General features: G+C 42.8%; 1 protein-coding gene across 2 annotated transcripts in view; it reads right to left on the bottom strand.

Annotated features, from left to right (window-relative positions):
* rbbp6 (retinoblastoma binding protein 6) overlaps positions 1-22,453 on the bottom strand; it is a 38,180-nt gene that overhangs the window by 3,228 nt on the left and 12,499 nt on the right. Inside the window, exons 5-16 of one of the 2 annotated variants that reach the window (XM_060901291.1) lie at positions 19,972-20,060; positions 18,386-18,482; positions 16,343-16,485; positions 15,949-16,121; positions 15,588-15,691; positions 13,451-13,788; positions 13,146-13,215; positions 12,977-13,043; positions 12,558-12,612; positions 7,912-8,283; positions 7,662-7,754; positions 5,750-7,573 (exon numbers count right to left, since the gene is read on the bottom strand). In XM_060901291.1, coding sequence (XP_060757274.1) covers positions 5,750-7,573; positions 7,662-7,754; positions 7,912-8,283; positions 12,558-12,612; positions 12,977-13,043; positions 13,146-13,215; positions 13,451-13,788; positions 15,588-15,691; positions 15,949-16,121; positions 16,343-16,485; positions 18,386-18,482; positions 19,972-20,060 — 3,425 coding nt within the window. The remainder of the gene's footprint in view (positions 1-5,749; positions 7,574-7,661; positions 7,755-7,911; positions 8,284-12,557; positions 12,613-12,976; positions 13,044-13,145; positions 13,216-13,450; positions 13,789-15,587; positions 15,692-15,948; positions 16,122-16,342; positions 16,486-18,385; positions 18,483-19,971; positions 20,061-22,453) is intronic. The other variant, XM_060901292.1, reaches the window with a different exon arrangement.

Below are 22,453 nucleotides of genomic sequence, written 5' to 3'. Positions count from 1 at the left end.
GCTAACTTGTGTTTGACTGACAGCTACGCTCAGCCATTCCCTACTCGGATTCTGGCGGACTGTTTGACGAGTGACCGATCCATTGACGGTAAACAAGGATGGAGTGGACTTCAGTGGCGACTATGATATTGAATTTACACTTTGTTGAATTAATTCAATATCATAGTCGCCACTGAAGTCCACTCGATCCTTGTTTACCGTCAATGGATCGGTCACTCGTCAAACAGTCCGCCAAAATCCAAGTAGGGAATGGCCGCAACAGCCTCCGGGGGAATCGCTGAGCGTAGCTGTCAGTCAAACACAAGTTACCCAATGGGAATGCATTCCTGGACAGCCCACCCACACGTGAAGTTTGTACCGAAGCTGCAAGCAAAAAGTCAGGGAGCGCAAACGAGAAAGCTGGAATCGCAACCAAAATAAATTACGTCACACAAAACTGAGAAAGACACGGAACAAAAATAAAAGGTTTCTGAAGAGTAATAGACTGATATTTTGCACGATTACACAAATAATTTGTTTGCCAGTCTAAAAAAATTTACTTTTTTTTTTGTATTTTGATTTGTCGTTTTTGTTTGATATTTCAAAAGTATTGTATGAACATTTTGGCACAAAATTGATTCCATAGACTTCAGCTTCTTGGCCAAAGCCAAAAGCTCATCAGTCCTCTCTTTTTTTCCTTTTTCTTTCATTAGCCAGCGCCTCCTGTGTTTTTACATGTTCTAACCTGGCTCTCCCTCTCTCACACTCCTCTCTTGCTTTCCTTTTGCTTTGCTAAACTTGTTTTTATACCAGCATCAATTTCACGTACCTTCGCTTCATCTCGCTTGTCAATAGTATTCGGCGTCTTGAGAAAAAACGCTGATTAGAGGAGCGTATTTTTGATATGCAGCTCACGAACATGCGCAAGTTTTGATAAAAGAAAGCGGATGTGGGTGTCTTTGTAAAAACTGCTTTGATTGGCTATTATGGTCTCGACATCCATGTTTTGACCAATAACAATGTAGATAACACGAATTTTACATCACATTCAACGAGATTAAACGAGACTAAAGATGGCGACTTACAAATAATGTGTAAACATTGTTGGAGTTAATCAAGTTTGAACAGCATGAAGGAACATACCCCAACCCCCCGAAATTAATAAAAAAAATTTCTCAACGGATTTGGCATAATATAAAAAGGTCGCTTTTTACTCAGAAAAAGCGGAAATCCGTCGAAAAGCGGAAAACTCTCACCCCTGATTAATTTTATTATGGGCTGTTTTATGGAAAATCACCACACTGCAGTCAAGTAAAACCAAAACAGATTTTTTTTTTTGGGTAATAAATTGCAGTTCAGCTGATTGTTCTGTCGGTGATCCATGTTCAGTCCATTCAACTTTCAGATAAAGTAACAGATTTTCAGGGATTTGGTGATATGATGTAATGTTCACGTCAAATATCACACTGGGGGAGGAAATATCTAAAGTGACTTGGTGAAACTGCTGACCTTTTGGGATTTTCACACGAAATGCAGCAGCAGCTCTGAGAATGAAAACACTTGATTCATGAGAGAAGTCAAAGGAAAATGGCCAGACTGGTTCAAGCTGCAAGAAGGCTGTGGAAACTCAAACAGTCGGGCAAGGTTTTCCCAATATTTAAAGTGAGACTGCCTTTCAGATTTTTCAAGTGTAGGTCATAAAAAGAATTTTCCCCGACACCCAATTATTTTTGTTGAGTGAACCGAAAGCTACTGAATTTGAAATCACAGACTTTTTTTTTTAAAAAAAACAGAACAATAAATGAATTTTGGACCACGTGGCCCTAAGTTCTCCGCTATTTTTCCCTGCTTCACCATGACGCGGTTCAAGATCCTACGTCATGCATCACACGGCGGTAGGCTTTCCCTGTTCGTGCAAGGCATTATGGGATACAAATTTGAAACAGGAGAGAAAAACGGAGGACGTGAATGAAAAGTGAAAGACCGACGACAGTAACGGAAAGCGAGAAGAAAAGACGTTACGTTATCTGCGAAGGAAAGGAAACGCAGGACCAAACTAATAAATATCAGCGGTCAGCGAGCACCTCGGTGTGATCAGCTGTTCGTTTAGCGACAGAATGATGGAACTCTCAGCACACGGTCAAAGGTAAACCTGCGCGCGCACGCACAGACTTCCTCTGTCTGCTTGATTGTGCGAAGTGACTGATTTCATGCACATTATTTTTCGGAGATATTACAGAAATAAACATCTCACAATAACCACATTTTAGAGGGAACTAAATTTCACCGGTTTCATGAAATCCAAAGGCTGTCTTGCTTTAACTGTCTTGTTTCTGTGAGTCTGTGCCAACCGTAGCCTCAGATTCCTGTTCTTGGTCCAACAATCAATGTATTGTCCAATCAGAGCTGCTTTTCTGTTCGCCACTGTTGTAAAGAGTGGTGAACCAAAAACAGGAATCTGGGGCTACTTTTGGCAAAGGCTCACGGAAACTGGACAGTTAAAGACTGGAAAATACGACCTGATGATTTGAGTTCCTGTCGGCTTTCTGTTACCTGAAACCAGTCTGGCAATTCTCTTCCGACTTCTCATATCAACATGGTGTTTCCGCCTGTAGAACTGCTACGTCCGGGATGTTTCTGTTTGTTGTGCAATTCTCTACAGAGACCGGTGCGCAGGAATACACCAGGAGATCAGCAGTTTCTGAAATACTCAAGCTCTAGTACGAACAACCATGTGACCGTAGGGCTGTGCGATATGGGAAAAAAAATGAATATCTCGATACATTTTCTCCATTTCACGATATACGATATATACAGTGGTGCTTGAAAGTTTGTGAACCCTTTAGAATTTTCTCTATTTCTGCATAAATATGACCTAAAACATCATCAGATTTTCACACAAGTCCTAAAAGTAGATAAAGAGAACCCAGTTAAACAAATGAGACAAAAATATTGTACTTGGTCATTTATTTATTGAGGAAAATGATCCAATATTACATATCTGTGAGTGGCAAAAGTATGTGAACCTCTAGGATTAGCAGTTAATTTGAAGGTGAAATTCAAGTCAGGTGTTTTCAATCAATGGGATGACAATCAGGTGTCAGTGGGCACCCTGTTTTATTTAAAGAACAGGGATCTATCAAAGTCTGATCTTCACAACACATGTTTGTGGAAGTGTATCATGGCACGAACAAAAGAGATTTCTGAGGACCTCAGAAAAAGCGTTGTTGATGCTCATCAGGCTGGAAAAGGTTACAAAACCATCCCTAAAGAGTTTGGACTCCACCAATCCACAGTCAGGCAGATTGTGTACAAATGGAGGAAATTCAAGACCATTGTTACCCTCCCCAGGAGTGGTTGACCAACAAAGATCACTCCAAGAGCAAGGCGTGTAATAGTTGGCAAGGTCACAAAGGACCACACGGTAACTTCTAAGCAACTGAAGGCCTCTCTCACATTGGCTAATGTTAATGTGTCCACCATCAGGAGGACACTGAACAACAATAGTGTGCATGGCAGGGTTGCAAGGAGAAATCCACTGCTCTCCAAAAAGAACATTGCTGCTCATCTGGTTTGCTAAAGATCACATGGACAAGCCAGAAGGCTATTAGAAAAAATGTTTTGTGGATGGATGAGACCAAACTAGAACTTTTTGGTTTAAATGAGGAGTGTTATGTTTGGAGAAAGGAAAACACTGCATTCCAGCATAAGAACCTTATCCCATCTGTGAAACATGGTGGTGGTAGTATCATGGTTTGGGCCTGTTTTGCTGCATCTGGGCCAGGGCGGCTTGCCATCATTGATGGAACAATTAATTCTGAATTATACCAGCAAATTCTAAAGGAAAATGTCAGGACATCTGTCCATGAACTGAATCTCAAGAGAAGGTGGGTCATGCAGCAAGACAATGACCCTAAGCACACAAGTCATTCTACCAAAAATGGTTAATGAAGAATAAAGGTAATGTTTTGGAATGGCCAAGTCAAAGTCCTGACCTTAATCCAATGGAAATGTTGTGGAAGGACCTGAAGCGAGCAGTTCATGTGAGGAAACCCACCAACATCCCAGAGTTGAAGCTGTTCTGTACGGAGGAATGGGCTAAAATTCCTCCAAGCCGGTGTGCAGGACTGATCAACAGTTACTGGAAATGTGTAGTTGCAATTATTGCTGTACAAGGGGGTCACATCAGATATTGAAAGCAAAGGTTCACATACTTTTGCCACTCACAGATATGTAATACTGGATCATTTTCCTCAATAAATAAATGACCAAGTATAATATTTTTGTCTCATTTGTTTAACTGGGTTCTCTTTATCTACTTTTAGGCCTTGTGTGAAAATCTAATGATGTTTTAGGTCATATTTATGCAGAAATATAGAAAATTCTAAAGGGTTCACAAACTTTCAAGCACCACTGTATCTCAATATATTTAAATCTCCTCTAAAGGACCCCATGAAATCTAACTTTTACTCTTTTCACTACAATCCCTGCAGATTAAATAACATTCTTGGTTAACTTTACAGGTGGTTTTCAACAACGCGTTTTAAATTGTCATGTTGGTGATTAATCACAATTGAATTGAAATAAGACTATTTTTATTCAACAAAGATGTGGCACAAACTGCAAAAACAATCTTGAAAATTGCAACAAAGGGGCAACACAATACAGAGCTGCTCAGAGCTCAAACCAATAAAGTGCAAGCTCAACACAGAGAGACATTTAGCCTAAATAAGAAAAGTGCTCTTTCATTAAATTATTTTAAAAAATAGATCTCCAAGCTATTAACCTGACTACTGAGAACCACTGGAACATTCACAATAGAGAGCGAGATTGAGGGAGAGAAGAGAGAGATCTGCAAAACATCATTTTTCTCTTTGCACACTTTTGAACTGAATGTTTTCTGGCTCTGCCTCTCAGATGTGTAGAATTCCGGCTGCTGCCTTTCGTGATGACAGGTTTTTTTTTTTTGCACACTTTACAAATTGGCATTTGCTGTTCCACGTCCTCCTCGCGATATCCAAAAAAAAAAAAAAAAGCCGGATGACTGACCCCTTACTAGTTCTTTCAGGAACCAATTCATCCGCTTCCATTTTTAATGTGTCACTGAAATTGCCAGAGCTTACACGGTGGCCTATGCAACACCAGCGATTGCACGAACTGAGTCAGCGCTGTAAACCGGAACCAGGAAATCTTCCCGCAGTGTTGCCAGATACTGCTGATGTTTTCTAGACCAAAACATGTTCAAAACCCACCAAAACGCACTTAAAACCGCCCAATCTGGCAACACAACCGAAACTAGAAAATCTTCCCGGAAGTTCCTTTCAGCACCGAGATGTCGCCTGGGATTGGTTGGCGAGTGCGTGACGTTATTGTTTTCTTTACTCTTAGGCAGCCTTTCACGTTACTGCCTGAGGGACAGGGAGAAAACCACCGGGAAAGGTTTTAAACAAACACGAAACGAACGCAAGTCGGAAGATGACCATAAAATACTCTATAGTTATGATATAATAATTTTATGTACCCCGCACAGAATTTTTGGCAATATATCGAGTATATTCGATATATCGCACAGCCCTATGTGACCGTCACCAAAAGTCATGCCAATCACATTGTAATCGTAATTAATTGCGCTAATAAGCAGGTGTGGTACATGTGGTATGACAGTTCCTCCTCTCAATGTCCATGCCTTGAAAACGAACAACTAAAGCTCTGTTTTAAGTGCACGTCTGTAATTTATCGAGCTACCGCGCTCCAAAGAGGTTCATCTTACCTGGTGTAATCGACCAACGTGGATCCGGATCGGTCTGTGCCGTGCACCTGGCGTCGCAGCTTGACCTTTGACTTCTGGTCTTGTTTGGTCTTTCCAGCGCCGGATTCCTCTGAAGAAAGTCGCTCGGTACTCGCAATCCTCTTTCCGATCTCGCGATTGAGCTTGATCTTTCGAACAGGTTCGGGCTTAATGTCCATCAGGGAAGGAATGGCAGGCTTGTCCTTCTGCGTCGGCTTCTCGTTCTCCACCTTCAGCTTGGGCTTGGGTGAAACGCTGGCCATCTCGGCAACTGCCAACCTTGGGGATTTGTTTGACATGAACTCTGGCTCCTTTTCCTCTTTCCGTTTCCGTTTCTCCGCCTTCGGATCGCTTGCTTTGGTGGGTTTCTCATCGGTTTTGAGGGACTTTTCCGTCTTGGGCTTTGCGTCTTTAGCAGGAGGTTTCTCAACTTTAGTCACGTCTTTGACGGATTCTTTTTTTACTTTCGGTTCATCTTTGACCGCTTTTTGCTCTTGGTGTTGCTTGACCGGTTTAGACTGCATCAATTTGCGAGGAAGCATGAGTTTCTCAGAAGTATGCGGTTTGCTGGCATCAGTCTTCTGAGCAGGATCGTCTTTGATCCTTTTAATGGCCGGTTCAGTGGAAACGACCCTTTCCCGCCCTGCGTCTGCCTCCTTTTCTCTGGCGGGTTTGGCGCTTTTTGCTGGAGCTTCTTTCTTTTGCGTACCACTCTCAGGCTTGCGTTTAACTTTTTCCGTCTTGCTTTTGGTTTTCTCTTTTCTCTCTTTGTCTGATGCACTCTTGTAGGGCACAGAGGCGCTATCCATGGGCTCATCCCTGACAGGCGTGGCATCATCACGACTCGAGTTCATCAGCATCGAGTCTCCCTTCCGTTCGTCTTTCTTGGATTCGTCCATTGAATCGGAATGACTAAATAGATCTCCCTCCTCCCCTTTCCTTTTTTTCCGATGTTTTTTGTGCTTCAGACCCTTCGAGTCCGCAGCAGCGCTCGTGGTTGGCTCTCGCTCTTTGGTGGGTTTCAGGCTCTCTTTGTTTATTCCTCTTCCGACTGCCATATTGTTGACGTGAAGATGACCATACTTTTCCGCACACCTTTCCTGATATGTCAACGGACGAGTTCTTGCCGGGATGCCATGGGGCGGATAGTCCTCCCGGCGCCCCCTGCCATATGGCGAGTTGTCTCTGGGCCTGTGAGGCGCGAAACGCTCCGGCGAGTACGGCTCTCTTCCACCTGGACCGCGACCTCTGATCTGACCGCCCTGTGGCCCCTCGTAATTCTTGAAATACTTCTCATACCACTCTCTGTATTCTCTCTCCCACTCTCGATATCTCTCTCGTTCAAAGGGGTCGCTCTGGTCAAACGCTCGGCCGTAGTAAGCTTTGGCGTCGCATGGGGGAACCTCCCTGTACCTTCCTCCATATTTGCGGTCCTCTACCTGAGAAGACGGAGGCAGTTTCTTGCCTGGACTGTGAGTCCGATAGATCGGTGACCTCGAGCGAGATCGATAGATGCCTGTGCTCATTCCTCCTCCGTCCCGCCCTCTGTAGGAAGGAGAGCGTGTTCGAGAACGATGGTACGGAGGTGTGCGGGATCTAGATCGATAACTGCGGCTACGACCTCTGCCTCTTCGGGAGTACGGAGAGTAGGAACGAGAACGGGACCGTGAACGAGAGCGAGAACGCGATCTGGAGCGAGATCGCGATACGGAGCGTGAATAGGAACGTGGGGATCGAGAACGGGATCTGGACTTTGAGTAAGAGTAAGATGAGCCACTGTAGGAGGAGCGATATGGAGACTTTGATCTGGAGGGAAAACCATAGATCCCTTTCATTATCGAGTCTCACTTCAATTTATCTTCAGTTGAAAAACCATCAGTTCGAAAATACAAACCTGGAATAGGACCGTCTTCTCTCTTTCTGGATCTTTCTGTACTCCAACAACTCTTTGGCAAAGTCATTGGTAAACTCCTCAAGCTTGGACTCCCTAAACAACAATTTATTCAAAAACAAGGAAGGATATAAAACCAGATTATTAAAATTAAGTACAGCAGACGTACAACGCCTACATATTTGAGTTCAAGGCAAAAGTTATCATTTGCAATTTAACAAATCGCTTAAAGACAAAAAGTTAGTTGACATACTCTTCCTTGAGTCGACGCTGTTGTCTGTAGAACTCCTCCTTGGACAGAAAGAGTGCCGATTGCATTGGAGGTACTGGGGGGTTTGGGAGTGGGGGCTGAGTACCTTGTGGTACCCAGGGATTGGGGACATTTGTTGGGGCAGGGGGGAAACCTGGGGGAGGCATGTTGAAAGGGGGGGCAGGTTGTTGCCCTTGAGGGAACTGCATTGGGAACTGTGGGGGGACGACACTAGGGGGGTGGGATATAGGATGCTGCGGGAGAGGGAAAAGAGAGGGTGGGTAAAGTGTTGGAGCAACAGGAGGAGGTTGGACCGGAGGAACCGATGCCCTCGGGTGCCGATCGTTCGGGAGGGGTCGACCTCGGCCCGAGGACCTAAAAACGTGCGGAAAAAGACGAATTGACCAAAAGAAACCCCCAGCATTTCATTTCATGCATATTGATTTCTTAGGACTCAATATATTTACACCTATGCATCTGTTATTACTGATGACAGTGATTTGTCAAAACACATGTGTTTGACAAATTAACCAGAATGTTCTTTCTGCAGTTCTGGCACATTCATATTGGCAAACATCTTGTGTCATTTAACTCAAGCCAGGGAAGCCAAATATACCAAAACTATCCTGACACTTGCTTGAAACTTGATCACAAATTAGGTTTCCTCAGCAACCTTCGAGGCGAGTACTCTCTTGTAAGCACGCTGCCAAATGTATCATTTGATGCTCACATCACATTGGGACCGTCTACATTTTAATATACGCTTTTTGCTTTTGAATTCATAAACATTGTTCCCTCGCCCGCGACGGAGTAAACGGGGTGAGGTATTGTAATCAGTGTGGTTTGTGTGTCTGCCTATTAACAATTTAGCGTCTAGACCAGAGATTCTCAAACTGTGGTACGCGTACCACTAGTGGTACGCGGGCTCCATTCTAGTGGTACGCCAAAGAATCACTTAATTAAATATAAATTTAAAAAAAAGTGAAATACTATCCATAATATCCGAATGGATGAAAATATCTTATCAACCGATGACAAGAAAATGAAAGGAAATACAAATTAAGTTAATAATTTAAAAACGTTTGCAAGTGCTTCTGGGTAGCCATACGTAGCGTACGTACGCATTCCCGCCGGTTCCGCTGACAGACGGTTATCCGCCATTGGTAGACTAGGCTGTGATGGGAAAAGGTGGAGGTGGCTTTGCTAATTATGACGAGTGCGACAAAATTACTGTCGTGGCTTAAATCCGCGAATGGGAGCGTGGATCAGGAGAGAGGGAGAACTGAAGAGGACGTGTGTGAGCCGAGCGCAGATGCTAACGACAGTGGCAAAACCAGCCCCAGAACTGCTAACAAACGGCAGAAACCAGTGAGGAGGAAGTATGACGAAAAATACATAAAACTGGGATTCATTTGGAGCGGGACAGAGGAGCTGCCCAGGCTGCAGTGTGTTGTATGCGGGGACGTTCTGAGCAATGAGTCCATGAAACCATCGCATCTCAAACTAGACCCCGAAGCCGCCGCCAGGCGCCGCTAAAACCGCCATTTAGAATTTGAGCCGCCGCCAGCCAATAATTTTGTAAGCCAATTTGAGCCGCTATCTAATAAAATTTGGCTGAGCCACTAAGAATTGTGTACATCAGATAATGGGTTTATCCACATCATGAGCTACAAGAAAAGTGACACAAACATGATCAACTGTACACACTAGTAGTAACACAATAGAGACGTATAGGCATACACTGTAGAGATTTAGAACTGATATCACAGCACAGAGAGCCACCGCAAGCTTGCCGTTGTGACTACCTGTCTGGCTTCCCGCCCCTCACACCGTTACCACGATACACTGGGGAACCCACCCAGAGCATCAATCGACTCCGATATCGACGAGATGGCTGCATTCTTTGCCGCTGCTGAGGGAAAAGTGTAAAGGTATTTTTTGTTTGTTTGTTTCACATACTTCGAGATTGATAAAAAAAAAGTACTCCACCACTCTACTTTCATCATAGTAAGATAGCTGCCAGTCCTTCACTGGTCATTGCTAGTGAGAGTAGATAGCTAGATGCCTTCCTCGAACAATCCAGATTAGCTTATTATTAGCATTGAACTACAATCTTGCTAGATTTATATTTACAATGAAGTAAGAGACCAGGGGACCTGTGGTAATTTGCTATTTATTCCCCCCATTTGTTTGATCCGTTCGCCCGGATATATGCCACACAGTGACGTCCAGTATCAGCCATTTGTAGCCATAAACATTTTGGTGGCTGCAGCAGCCATTAAGGTTTTGGCTGAGTCAGCTAGCCAGCCAATAATTTCATCAGCCAGCCATTATCCTGAAAACAAACGGCTTCGGGGTCTATCTCAAACAGCATCTTACAACCAAACACACAGCACTAAAGGACAAACCAATGGATTTTTTTAACGAAAACGTGATGAACTGAAGCAGTCCAAGTCCACCATTCTGTCCTATGGTACACCCGTAGCCAAAGCACAGGAAGCTTCATATCGTGCCAGCCTCCTGATCGCCAGAGCCGGTAAGCCACACACAATCGGGGAACTGCTGTGTTTGCCATTAGCCAAAGAGATGACACGTATCATGTGTGGAGAGAAAGCTGCCAGTGTGTTAAACTTGGTGCCGTTTTCAAATGACACCGTGTCAAGGAGAATAAACAACATGGCTGACAATGTTAAAAAGACACTGATTGAGCGCATTAAGAACAGTAGATATTTTGCCATACAGCTTGATTTATTTTAGTACAATGTTTATTTCACTTTTATGTGCAATTAATTTTATTTGATTCATTATTTAAGGACAGTGTTTTATTTTCCTATATTTAAACACAGTGTTACTGTTCAAAGTACTGTGCGTAATGTTACAGTGGCCAACAATATTAAATATACTTGTTAAATAAAACCTCCGCCTTGTTTTTAATGAATACTTAGGCCTACTACGCTACTGTATTTTAATGTTGGTCATTATGGTGGTACTTGGAGAGCCAAGTATTTTCTGAGGTGGTACTTGGTGAAAAAAGTTTGAGAACCACTGGTCTAGACGGTCGCACCAATTGACTTTGGATTTTCAGGGTAGGCGGGCAACGGTCAGTAGATGACCTGAATAAATTTTGGGGGTAATCAGGTCACCGGAAAGGTCAACCTTTCAGTCAAAATAACATTTTCCATTATGACTCAAAAACGGTTGCTGATAGACATATGTATACCATTATGAGCATATAGGAACTCCTATGTGGCCTTTCATTTGGCACCGTGATATCTGGCCTTGAGCGACCTTGCAAGGTCAAACTCAAGGTCATGGATTTTCAGAGGGCTGCAACTTGAAAAGCATTGATGGTAGACAGATATTTACCATTATCAACTTACAGGAAGTGCCATATGGGCTTTCATTTGGCACCATGCCCTTTGACCTTGAATGACTTTCAAATGTCAAACTCAAGGTCAGAGGACTATAACCTGGCAGCTGATGATTGAGAAATATTCCCATCGACAACATGGAGGTATAAAATAAAGTGCGGCCGGGCGAGGTTTGTTTTGCCTGGCAACGCTTGTGAAAAAGTGTTTTCTAACAATGAAATTTGTTCAAACAGCCTTTTTAACAAGAAACTGTGTGCTGGCTAAATATTTTTGTACAGCATAAATTTAAGCCGCCGCCGCCTTTGTCACACGTACGCTCAAGCACAGACATACCCAGAGCAGTGGGCAGCGCAGCTACAGCGCCCAGGGAGGTGAATTGCTCAAGGGCCCGTCAGCCAAACCTCAACCCATGGCTGCCCCATGTTAACTTAACCGCATGTCTTTGGACCGTGGAGGAAACCCACAGAGACACGGGGAGAACATGCGAACTCCACACAGAAAGGCCCCCGTCAGCCGCTGGGCTCGAATCCAGCACGGATGCAAATGGCACGCCTTTTGGCGGATGCCGCCTTTTTCACGGCTGTCTGGGGGATTTGTGTGAATCGTGCAGATCCGATGAGTTTTGTTTTTTTGGGGGGGGGGGGGGGCGTTGGAGTGTCTGATTATAATTTCATCAAAGTAAATTCTGTATTAAAATGACTAAATAAGCAAATGCCGTTACAGTCCATGAAACATAGGAAGTATAAGTATGAGAAGAAAACAGTAAATCAGAAAGCTGCGTACGTAAAGCCAATTACGTAACTTACGTTGGACTGATGGAAATCCTTGCGCGTGCAGTGAAGTGCAGGCAGCAGCAGATAATGGCGCGCAGCCAACTGGCTTTACGTGCGCAGCTTTCTGATTTACTGTTTCCTTCTCATACTTATACTTCCTATGTTTCATGGACTGTAACGGCATTTGCTTATTTAGTCATTTTAATACAGAATTTACTTTGATGAAATTATAATCAGACACTCCAATGCCCTCCCCCCCCAAAAAACCTCACCGGATCTGCACGATTCACACAAGTCCCCCAGACAGCCGTGAAAAAGGCGGCATCCACCAAAAGGCGTGCCGTTTGCATCCATGATCCAGAACCTTCTTGCTGTGAGGCGACAGCGCTGTACTGCCTGTAGCTTTCTTGAGCTTTTTTCGAATTTTATTTCCATAAGGACACGTTCAGTTTTATAACAGTAAAAACACTACGCAAAAACTGCCGGAACTTGCAACAATACTCACGGATCCCATGCAGACCGGGTTGCAGGGAGTCTTGGGATGCTGGGCCTCAACAGTCCTAAGAATTAAATTATTCAGCATGTCAATCAGAAAACCTAGAAATCCTCATAAAAATAAAGTTGGTAAAAATTATTTCCAGAACCTTTTATAGAACAGATGTGCCTCTTTAAGCACGGTTACTATGCTTTTTTATTTATTTATATATATATATATATATATATATATATATATATATATATATATATATATATATATATATGTCTCAATTTGCCTGTAGAACATTTAAGAAATTTAAAGAAAACATGGCATTTCTGCTGAGTCTAAAAAATCTGATTTTATCAGCCAAACAGTGCATCAATCAGACCCTGACAGATGCTGTGCCCGTGTTGTGCTAGGCAGTATATAGGTGTATAAAGCCTCACCTGATCGAGGAATGGGAAGAGGAAGTGTGTGCACATGTGGCTGGCTGATCACTGGAACATGGTGCCCCTAAGGAACAGAAACAAAGGATGCCACTGACGTACATACAAAACGACCTTACTAAATTTTTTAAAAAACGTCAGACTGTGAGCCAATGAGCAAATGCAATACTTTTGGAATAACTGGAGTAGGAAGCAGACTGTCAGATAAAACCGCAGCTGTTGGCTGTGCTTCTGGCTCTCTGTGGAAGGGGGAAAAAAAATGCATTAATAGGCCTACCTATCCAGAAAGCAATAAAATGGAAGCTTTCAACTCTCAATTAAATATAAATTACATTTAAATGCGTTATTCATATTACTGTAGGAGAATTTAACAATAATGCTACAATAAACGGGAATAACGTGACTGAACTCGGCAAACAATATTGCAGGAAATGCGAGTGCACTAAAGTTTCGCACCAATGGAACAAAACTTACTTAGGCATGACAGCATCATCCCGTTTGGGCTGCTGTGGGGGAGAAAGAGCCACTGGGGCAGGACCACTATTGTTCCCGGGCTCAGGTGAAGCATCAACTTCAGGCGGCGTTGCTGAAGCCTGCTCAGGGACAGCAGTGGGTGGGACGACAGTGGCAGGAGGGTTCTGGGGCGGTGTGTTAGCCCGGAGTGGATCCTGCTGGCGGGAATTGAGAAGCTTGACTGGCTGAACAGGACACTGGACCCGGGGCTGAGGCTGGGCGGCAGGGACAGGCGCCTGAGCAGCAGTTTTGCGAATTCTCTTGGCGTAGCCCGTTTCATTCCTGAAGTTGTTGACAGCCTGAACAATTCAAAGTTAAACTGGTAAGCAGTAGTCTCAAGTGTACATGGACAGATGGGTTACAACAAAGGCAAGTTACAAGAGCTAGTTTGATTTTAAATGGTGTCCAATTGAAAACATGTTTACTTTTGTACATAGGTCAAAAAAAAAAAAAGTTATGAACATTTGAAAATAGTGTTTTATAAAATTTCCATTTCTGTCACAAACCACCCATCATTTTCCACTGGTTTAATTTTCCATTCATGAGGGGGGAAAAAAACTCCATCAGATATTAATAAACCAAAAAGCCAAAAATAAAGGAGATTTAGAACGTTGAGAATCAGGGGAAGAATTACAGATAAATCCGACTTCTTGTTGATCACAATGATGCACCTAGAAGGCTGAAACATAAAAGCCAGAATTTACTGCGCATGTTCACTTTAAATTGTCGACACCGAGCACGACTAACGACGGTGGTGCACGAATGCGCTGTGGACAAGAGGGTCAAACTTGTCTGAATTCTCTTCAAAACTGTCTTACTCATATTTATACACCACCTCATTTTTTCTCCATGAAAAAAAATATTCGGAAAAGCGTTGATTTTTTAGGAAAGATACAAAATTTCTCTCAGCGATGCGATCTTTCGCCGGCACTAGACACCAAAGCGGTCAATGGATTTTATTGGAAAATCAAGTCAACGTGAGGGATTCGACCACGAGGTGGGGATCATGAGTTTCAAGCTGACGAATATCAGAAAAACACCCAACGTGGTGGTGTTCATGAGTTTGGCGCTTGCATTACGCAACGTTAAAGGGATCTCATCCCAAAGTGCGTAGAAACATATCTGTGAAGAAACTCAGTTGTCCAGGTACATAGTAATCTGTGGTTGGTTGAAGAGAGCAACTGGACTTGCTTGACGATTCTTGAAAACGTTTCGCCTCTCCTCCGAAAGGCATCCTCAGTTCTGTCTGACTACTAGGGAGTATCCAGTATTTATCCTCTCATGGATCATCATAGAATCCGAATCAGAATGCTGATGGCTGCACTGTGGGCGGCTGATAAGATGTCATAGACACCCACCTCTGTTCAATGATGGTCGTTCCAGGTTGACAAAAATGAACGATCCACTCTGGCTAAGATGTCTGCCAGTTTTCTGGAAGTCCTCTCATACTCCCGCACCAGTCGAAGGGATCTCATCCCAAAGTGCGTAGAAACATATCTGTGAAGAAACTCAGTTGTCCAGGTACATAGTAATCTGTGGTTGGTTGTTTCTACGCACTTTGGGATGAGATCCCTTCGACTGGTGCGGGAGTATGAGAGGACTTCCAGAAAACTGGCAGACATCTTAGCCAGAGTGGATCGTTCATTTTTGTCAACCTGGAACGACCATCATTGAACAGAGGTGGGTGTCTATGACATCTTATCAGCCGCCCACAATGCAGCCATCAGCATTCTGATTCGGATTCTATGATGATCCATGAGAGGATAAATACTGGATACTCCCTAGTAGTCAGACAGAACTGAGGATGCCTTTCGGAGGAGAGGCGAAACGTTTTCAAGAATCGTCAAGCAAGTCCAGTTGCTCTCTTCAACCAACCACAGATCGTTAAAGGAAAAGCTCACCATGCCGCCACACAAAATTAACAATATATTCCATAAACGTGTGATTTATTCTAGTTTTATGGAGACACTTTTAAATGTCTTTAAAGGCCAAACGGAAACATGGTGTTCTCTGATACAAACGGACGAGAGGTTCATTTTGCTGTTGAGCTGACTAAAATGTTCGGCCGTGCTTCTATCCACATCTTGTACACTCTTACCTGACGGAGGAATTTGTTGGCAATTAATGTGTCCGGTGAAACTTCAGACTGGTTGCAGGTGGGACAAATGTGTTCCTCTGACTCCAATAAACTTGATCGAATACCTGCCGAGACAGTGAACACGGTCAAGATTGACAGTACATCACGACTGAACAAATAACTCTTTGATGTGTATGAAATCTCCAACTTCTAAACACCTAACCGAATAACACTCCCCTTCTTACTGTTAACGAGACTTGATACACAATGCAGCGCTCGGTAAAAACTTTTTTTTTCCTCTTCCAGGACGGTGAAATCCTAACACAGCTTCAACCAACGGAGCAAATTTGAGAAAAATGAGAACCTGATTGTTCTGACTCACATTCATCGCAGTAGCTGTTCCCACAGCAGGGAATCACAACAGCGTCCGTCATGAGGTCTTTACAGATCAGACAGAGCAGCTCGTCCGGAACGGGATCTTCGTCGTCAGAAGAGGACGACCGTTCCTGAGGGACAAAGGGTGGCTTCTCCTTTTTCCCAATTGCATAAGCTTCACTGTTGAAGCAGAAAGATAGATCGCAAGAACAAAGTGAACCAAATACTCAGGACTACTGTCGTCATCAGAGGAGGAACACTACGGACTCGCGTGTGACGCTCACTGGTCACGCTGTAGTTTGTGTAGTCGAATATAGAGCATTGTTCATCATCTTGTTTCATATCATAATCAGCAGTCGTTTACATTGTTCTCATGTGACGTTACGAGAGTTTATACTTACGCGTCAATGGTAGGAATGGCGTAAGTGCCCGTGTTGGTCAGCATGGCACCTTTAATATTTGGATCGTCCACTTCTTTCATGAAGCTGCGAGGAATCCCTGTGCTCTTTTTAATCCGCTGAGGTGCCTCAAAACTTTTATCCTGCTAACACAACAGTTCGGTCCAATTAGGATGAGGAATTTATATATGCTTTTTTTTTTTTTTACACTGGATAACCCATCACTTGTATTTTTCATCTGGGACCAAAAGCGTGACATTTCTCTTGCGATGTCGCTCGTGAGGAAACGGATAAATCTGGCGACTTTTTGTTTGCGTCTCTACATAATAAATGTGTGCTATTTACCAGCTGGGAGGTCCGTATCGTGAAATACCGTAACCGAGGTCTTGAAAGTACCGACTGAGGCCCGAAAGGGAAAACCGAGCCGAGGCAAGCCGCCATTTTGAATCCTCATTCACGGCTGTAATGCAAATTGCTTCCTCCTCGGTATACAAGTGCACTTCCATGGCAGGAAAAAAGAAACTACATTTTGCTGCCTACGTAGTCCCTGATTGATACAAAATTCAGCCATGTTTTTGCTCGGCGTTAGCAACAGTTAGAGGTTTTTAGCTTTCTCCTGAAATGTTTTTTCTTTCTTCTTCCTCAGGGTAGTAAAACTTGCTTTCGCTGTGAACACTGTCGTTATCGCTATCCATGCTGTTCTCCTGAGAAATGCTGGCAAAAATTTAAGATTTTTGATCATCTTATAAATAAATTTATATAAAAAAAAAAAAGATAAATATTGACAAAAAAAAAAAAAAAGGCTACCATGTTTTTTGTTGTCGTAAACAAGCGAGTTGCCAGAGGTCCATAACTGGGGTCCGTACTGTAGGATATGGACCTGCTCACCAGCCAATCAGAGCACAGGATTTGATGGAAACCGCACCGCAATAAAAAAAAAAAAATAAATAAAATAAAATCACATATTGGCTTGCAGATATGAAGTTTATATTCTCGTGTTAAAAAAACCCTCACATTTTTCATACAAAACGCATTTCGGATCGCTCCAAGTGTTTTCCGCTGACGAGACGCGCGTTGTCAAAATGGCAAACCGGTGCAAAGTTAAAATTCTTTTGATTAGTTTGTGTGCGCGCCCATAAAATATAAAGAAGATACGGACACGGCGGTGTGAAGATTTGAAGTTGATCATCTCCTGCTGAAAATATTTTCACCTCGCTCACTCGTGAATATATTCACCACTCGAAGATAAACTTCACAGCTTTGTCTAACGCACTCTCACAAATTATGACACAGCGTCAGTCAAAATTATGTGAACACTAATGGGTTATTTTTCTCCTGCAGATAGACGTACGCCATGGGTGACACATTAAACGGTCCTGTTGCTCGCTGGGTTTTGTGTTGAACACAATGGCGAACAGGCTGAGACCGGCCTGTAAATCATCTTGCACATATGATGCATGTTTTGTGAATAAGTGGTTTCTACCGTTGAAGTGTTGACATAATTTTGACTCACCCTGTACGAGAGCGAGTCAAAAAGTTCTAAGACCGATGTTATAATTTCAAAAGGTATGAAAGACATCCCCCAGAATTCTATTCGATGGAAACACTGCTTGCCCAAGTGTTTAGACTTCCATGGAGAATATGTAGAGAAATAGCTGTTATTTTCAGAAATAAAGATTTTTTTTCCAATGTCTTAGAGCTTTTTGACTTACCCTCGTATATATAAAATTTATTTTTTGTTTGAATATTTTGTGCCATTCGCTCCAAAAAATACTTTTTTTTTTTTCCAGTGTCGTTAAATGGGAATTAATTTAAATTAAATTAGTTGACATGCATTCTAAAAACATTACAACTTTTTAAACTTCTTCATAACATTAGCAGATGCTCTTATACAGAGCAACGTACAAGACCCTGACAATGTTTACATCTATTTAAAAAAAAAAATTTCAAAGTCACTTTGTTGTACTTTGAGCCCTTTGAAAGGTGGCAAACTACAACTATTATTATTAATAATAGTCTAATTACTATTAATGAAAACCCAGTTACCCCATTGGTCGGGCAGTTTCGGATGTAGTGTCCACTTTTCCCGCAGCGAAAACAAGTGTAATTTGGAGGAGGAGGACCCACCAGCTTCTTTGTGTAACTAAGGAGACAAACAAACAATCAGGTAAAACAAATACTTGCAAGTTATTACGTTGAACTAATCTACTTTCCCAAAGGAAACACTGTGGCTTGAAAGATTATGATGAGTGAAAGAAGGAAGGATGGAAGGAAGAGATCTCTTAAAGCTGGGACATCACATGTTAAAAAAAAAAAAAAAGAGCAAGAGCGCTAATCAATCAGGAAATTGCAACTGTCACACCTTGGAGAAAAGTTATGCACGTCAGTATGTACCGTACCAGTCAAAAGTTTGTCCACCCAGACTCATTTATCGGTTTTTCTGCATTTTGTATTTTCTACATTGTAGAACAATACTGAAGAAGAACTTTATTCATCACACGCTTGTGAAATTCCTCTCTGCATTTAACACACACATACCTAGAGCAGTGGGCAACCGTGCTAACAGCACCCGGGGAGCAGTTGGGAGTTACGTGCCTTGCTCAAAGGCACCTCAGCCCAAGGCCGTCCCATATTAACCTAAACGCATGTCTTTGGACTGTAGGGGAAACCGGAGCACCCGGAGGAAACCCACGCAGACACGGGGAGAACATGCAAACTCCGCACAGAAAGGCCCTCGCCGGCTGCTGGGCTCGAACCCAGGACCTTCTTGCTGTGAGGCGACAGTGCTAACCACTACACCGCCATGCCGCTGAACACGCCAGAACTGTGAAATAACATCTGGAACATATTTGGAATTACGCCGTAAACAAAGTGCTAAAACCAAAATGTTTCATATTTTCGATTCTTCAGTGTAGCCAGTGTTTATCTTAACCAGCTTCATCAGGTCGTCACCTGGAATGCTTTTCAATTAACAGCCGTGCCTCCTCAAAAGTCAATTAGTGCAATTTCTTGCCTTGTTAATGCTCTTGAGATCAAACAGTCTCATCTCATCATCTCTAGCTGCTTTATCCTGTTCTACAGGGTCGCAGGCAAGCTGGAGCCTATCCCAGCTGACTACGGGCGAAAGGCGGGGTACACCCTGGACAAGTCGCCAGGTCATCACAGGGCTGACACATAGACACAGACAACCATTCACACTCACATTCACACCTACGGTCAATTTAGAGTCACCAGTTAGCCTAACCTGCATGTCTTTGGACTGTGGGGGAAACCGGAGCACCCGGAGGAAACCCACGCGGACACGGGGAGAACATGCAAACTCTGCACAGAAAGGCCCTCGCCGGCCGCTGGGCTCGAACCCGGACCTTCTTGCTGTGAGGCTACAGCACTAACCACTACACCACCGTGCCGCCCAGATCAAACAGTAAAATAATAAAATAACCCTATTCCACACCACAACTGTAGTAATCCATGTGTCAAGAAGCACTCAATTAAGTGACGAAAAACGACATCCATCATGACTTCAAGACGTGACGTGTCTTAATTCATAAAAATAAACAACAAAACATAGAATTCGAAGGGGTGTCCAAATTTTTGACCGGTACTGTATGTATGTATTGGTTAATACTTACTGAATGGGGTCATATTCATGATTGGACTGTGACATCATCGCTTTGATTTTGTCTTCCTCAGAAGCGTTTGCCTCTGCCAGATTCGCCGTCTGTTCAACAGGCAATAATGTTTTCAAATGAGGACACGTTATTAAAAGCAGACTTAACCAGTTCATGAGAGCCAAAGATCCTTCATGCTGTAAAGAGAAGCTGCTCCATGGCTTTATTCGTTTAAAAATGCTGGGGGAAAAAATCTGACAGGGAGTACCAGAAACCTAGTCAATAAAGTCACAAATAACAGAGTTGCATTTCATCACTTAGTAAAAGAGCTGCAAAGAAGGACTGGGGTGTGTGTGTCTCAAATTACTTACACATTTTGATTTTGTAAGGCTTACACGATACATCACATGGATCAGGTTCCATGATCTTTACTGTTATCCAGCACACTGGGAACATGAGCTGATCATTGTTATACTCCGTTACTATACTACAAGGTTCCATGAAATACCCAAGTAGTGCTGGTGATCTTATAAATTCTATAATTTACTGCAATTACTGCACACATTTCTCAAACAAGCTTGAGGTTTGACATCATATCACTGACTAAGAGACACAATGAGTCTCGGCAACGTTTCTGATCAATACTCAGACAGACTACTTCCATGCTTACATTTCACCAGTTTAGCGAAGGTAACATGACCTTAGCGGGATGTGTAACTCGCTCATTTACAACCCCGATTCCAAAAAAGTTGGGACAAAGTACAAATTGTAAATAAAAACGGAATGCAATAATTTACAAATCTCAAAAACTGATATTGTATTCACAATAGAACATAGACAACATATCAAATGTCGAAAGTGAGACATTTTGAAACTTCATGCCAAATATTGGCTCATTTGAAATTTCATGACAGCAACACATCTCACAAAAGTTGGGACAGGGGCAATAAGAGGCTGGAAAAGTTAAAGGTACAAAAAAGGAACAGCTGGAGGACCAAACTGCAACTCATTAGGTCAATTGGCAATAGGTCATTAACATGACTGGGTATAAAAAGAGCATCTTGGAGTGGCAGCGGCTCTCAGAAGTAAAGATGGGAAGAGGATCACCAATCCCCCTAATTCTGCGCCAACAAATCGTGGAGCAATATCAGAAAGGAGTTCGACAGTGTAAAATTGCAAAGAGTTTGAACATATCATCATCTACAGTGCATAATATCATCAAAAGATTCAGAGAATCTGGAAGAATCTCTGTGTGTAAGGGTCAAGGCCGGAAAACCATACTGGGTGCCCGTGATCTTCGGGCCCTTAGACGGCATTGCATCACATACAGGGATGCTTCTGTATTGGAAATCACAAAATGGGCTCAGGAATATTTCCAGAGAACATTATCTGTGAACACAATTCACCGTGCCATCCGCTGTTGCCAGCTAAAACTCTATAGTTCAAAGAAGAAGCCATATCTAAACATGATCCAGAAGCGCAGACGTCTTCTCTGGACCAAGGCTCATTTAAAATGGACTGTGACAAAGTGGAAAACTGTTCTGTGGTCAGACGAATCAAAATTTGAAGAAGTTCTTTATGGAAATCAGGGACGCCGTGTCATTCGGACTAAAGAGGAGAAGGATGACCCGAGTTATCAGCGCTCAGTTCAGAAGCCTGCATCTCTGATGGTATGGGGTTGCATTAGTGCGTGTGGCATGGGCAGCTTACACATCTGGAAAGACACCATCAATGCTGAAAGGTATATCCAGGTTCTAGAGTAAAATATGCTCCCGTCCAGACGACGTCTCTTTCAGGGAAGACCTTGCATTTTCCAACATGACAATGCCAAACCACATACTGCATCAATTACAGCATCATGGCTGCGTAGAAGAAGGGTCCGGGTACTGAACTGGCCAGCCTGCAGTCCAGATCTTTCACCCATAGAAAACATTTGGCGCATCATAAAACGGAAGATACGACAAAAAAGACCTAAGACAGTTGAGCAACTCAAATCCTACATTAGACAAGAATGGGTTAACATTCCTATCCCTAAACTTGAGCAACTTGTCTCCTCAGTCCCCAGACGTTTACAGACTGTTGTAAAGAGAAAAGGGGATGTCTCACAGTGGTAAACATGGCCTTGTCCCAACTTTTTTGAGATGTGTTGTCATGAAATTTAAAATCACCTAATTTTTCTCTTTAAATGATAGATTTTCTCAGTTTAAACATTTGATATGTCATCTATGTTCTATTCTGAATAAAATATGGAATTTTGAAACTTTCAAATCATTGCATTCTGTTTTTATTTACAATTTGTACTTTGTCCCAACTTTTTTGGAATCAGGGTTGTATATTCCAGCTGGATCATCCAGTTTTCTAGTTAATTATTCTGTTAGCATTTTTTTTTTTTTATACGGGAGTTAAGCGATTATCTGAACTTGATTCGAGGCTGAGAGCAGCGTGTTGTGCCACGAGTAATAACATAATCGACCCGAGGGTCACTTAAGTGGACGAAAAAGTT

The sequence above is a fragment of the Neoarius graeffei genome, chromosome 20 (genome assembly GCF_027579695.1).
Source record: "Neoarius graeffei isolate fNeoGra1 chromosome 20, fNeoGra1.pri, whole genome shotgun sequence".
Classification (NCBI taxonomy): domain Eukaryota; kingdom Metazoa; phylum Chordata; class Actinopteri; order Siluriformes; family Ariidae; genus Neoarius; species Neoarius graeffei.
Note: the sequence above shows the minus strand (reverse complement) of the source record. Positions and strands in the feature narration are given on the sequence as shown.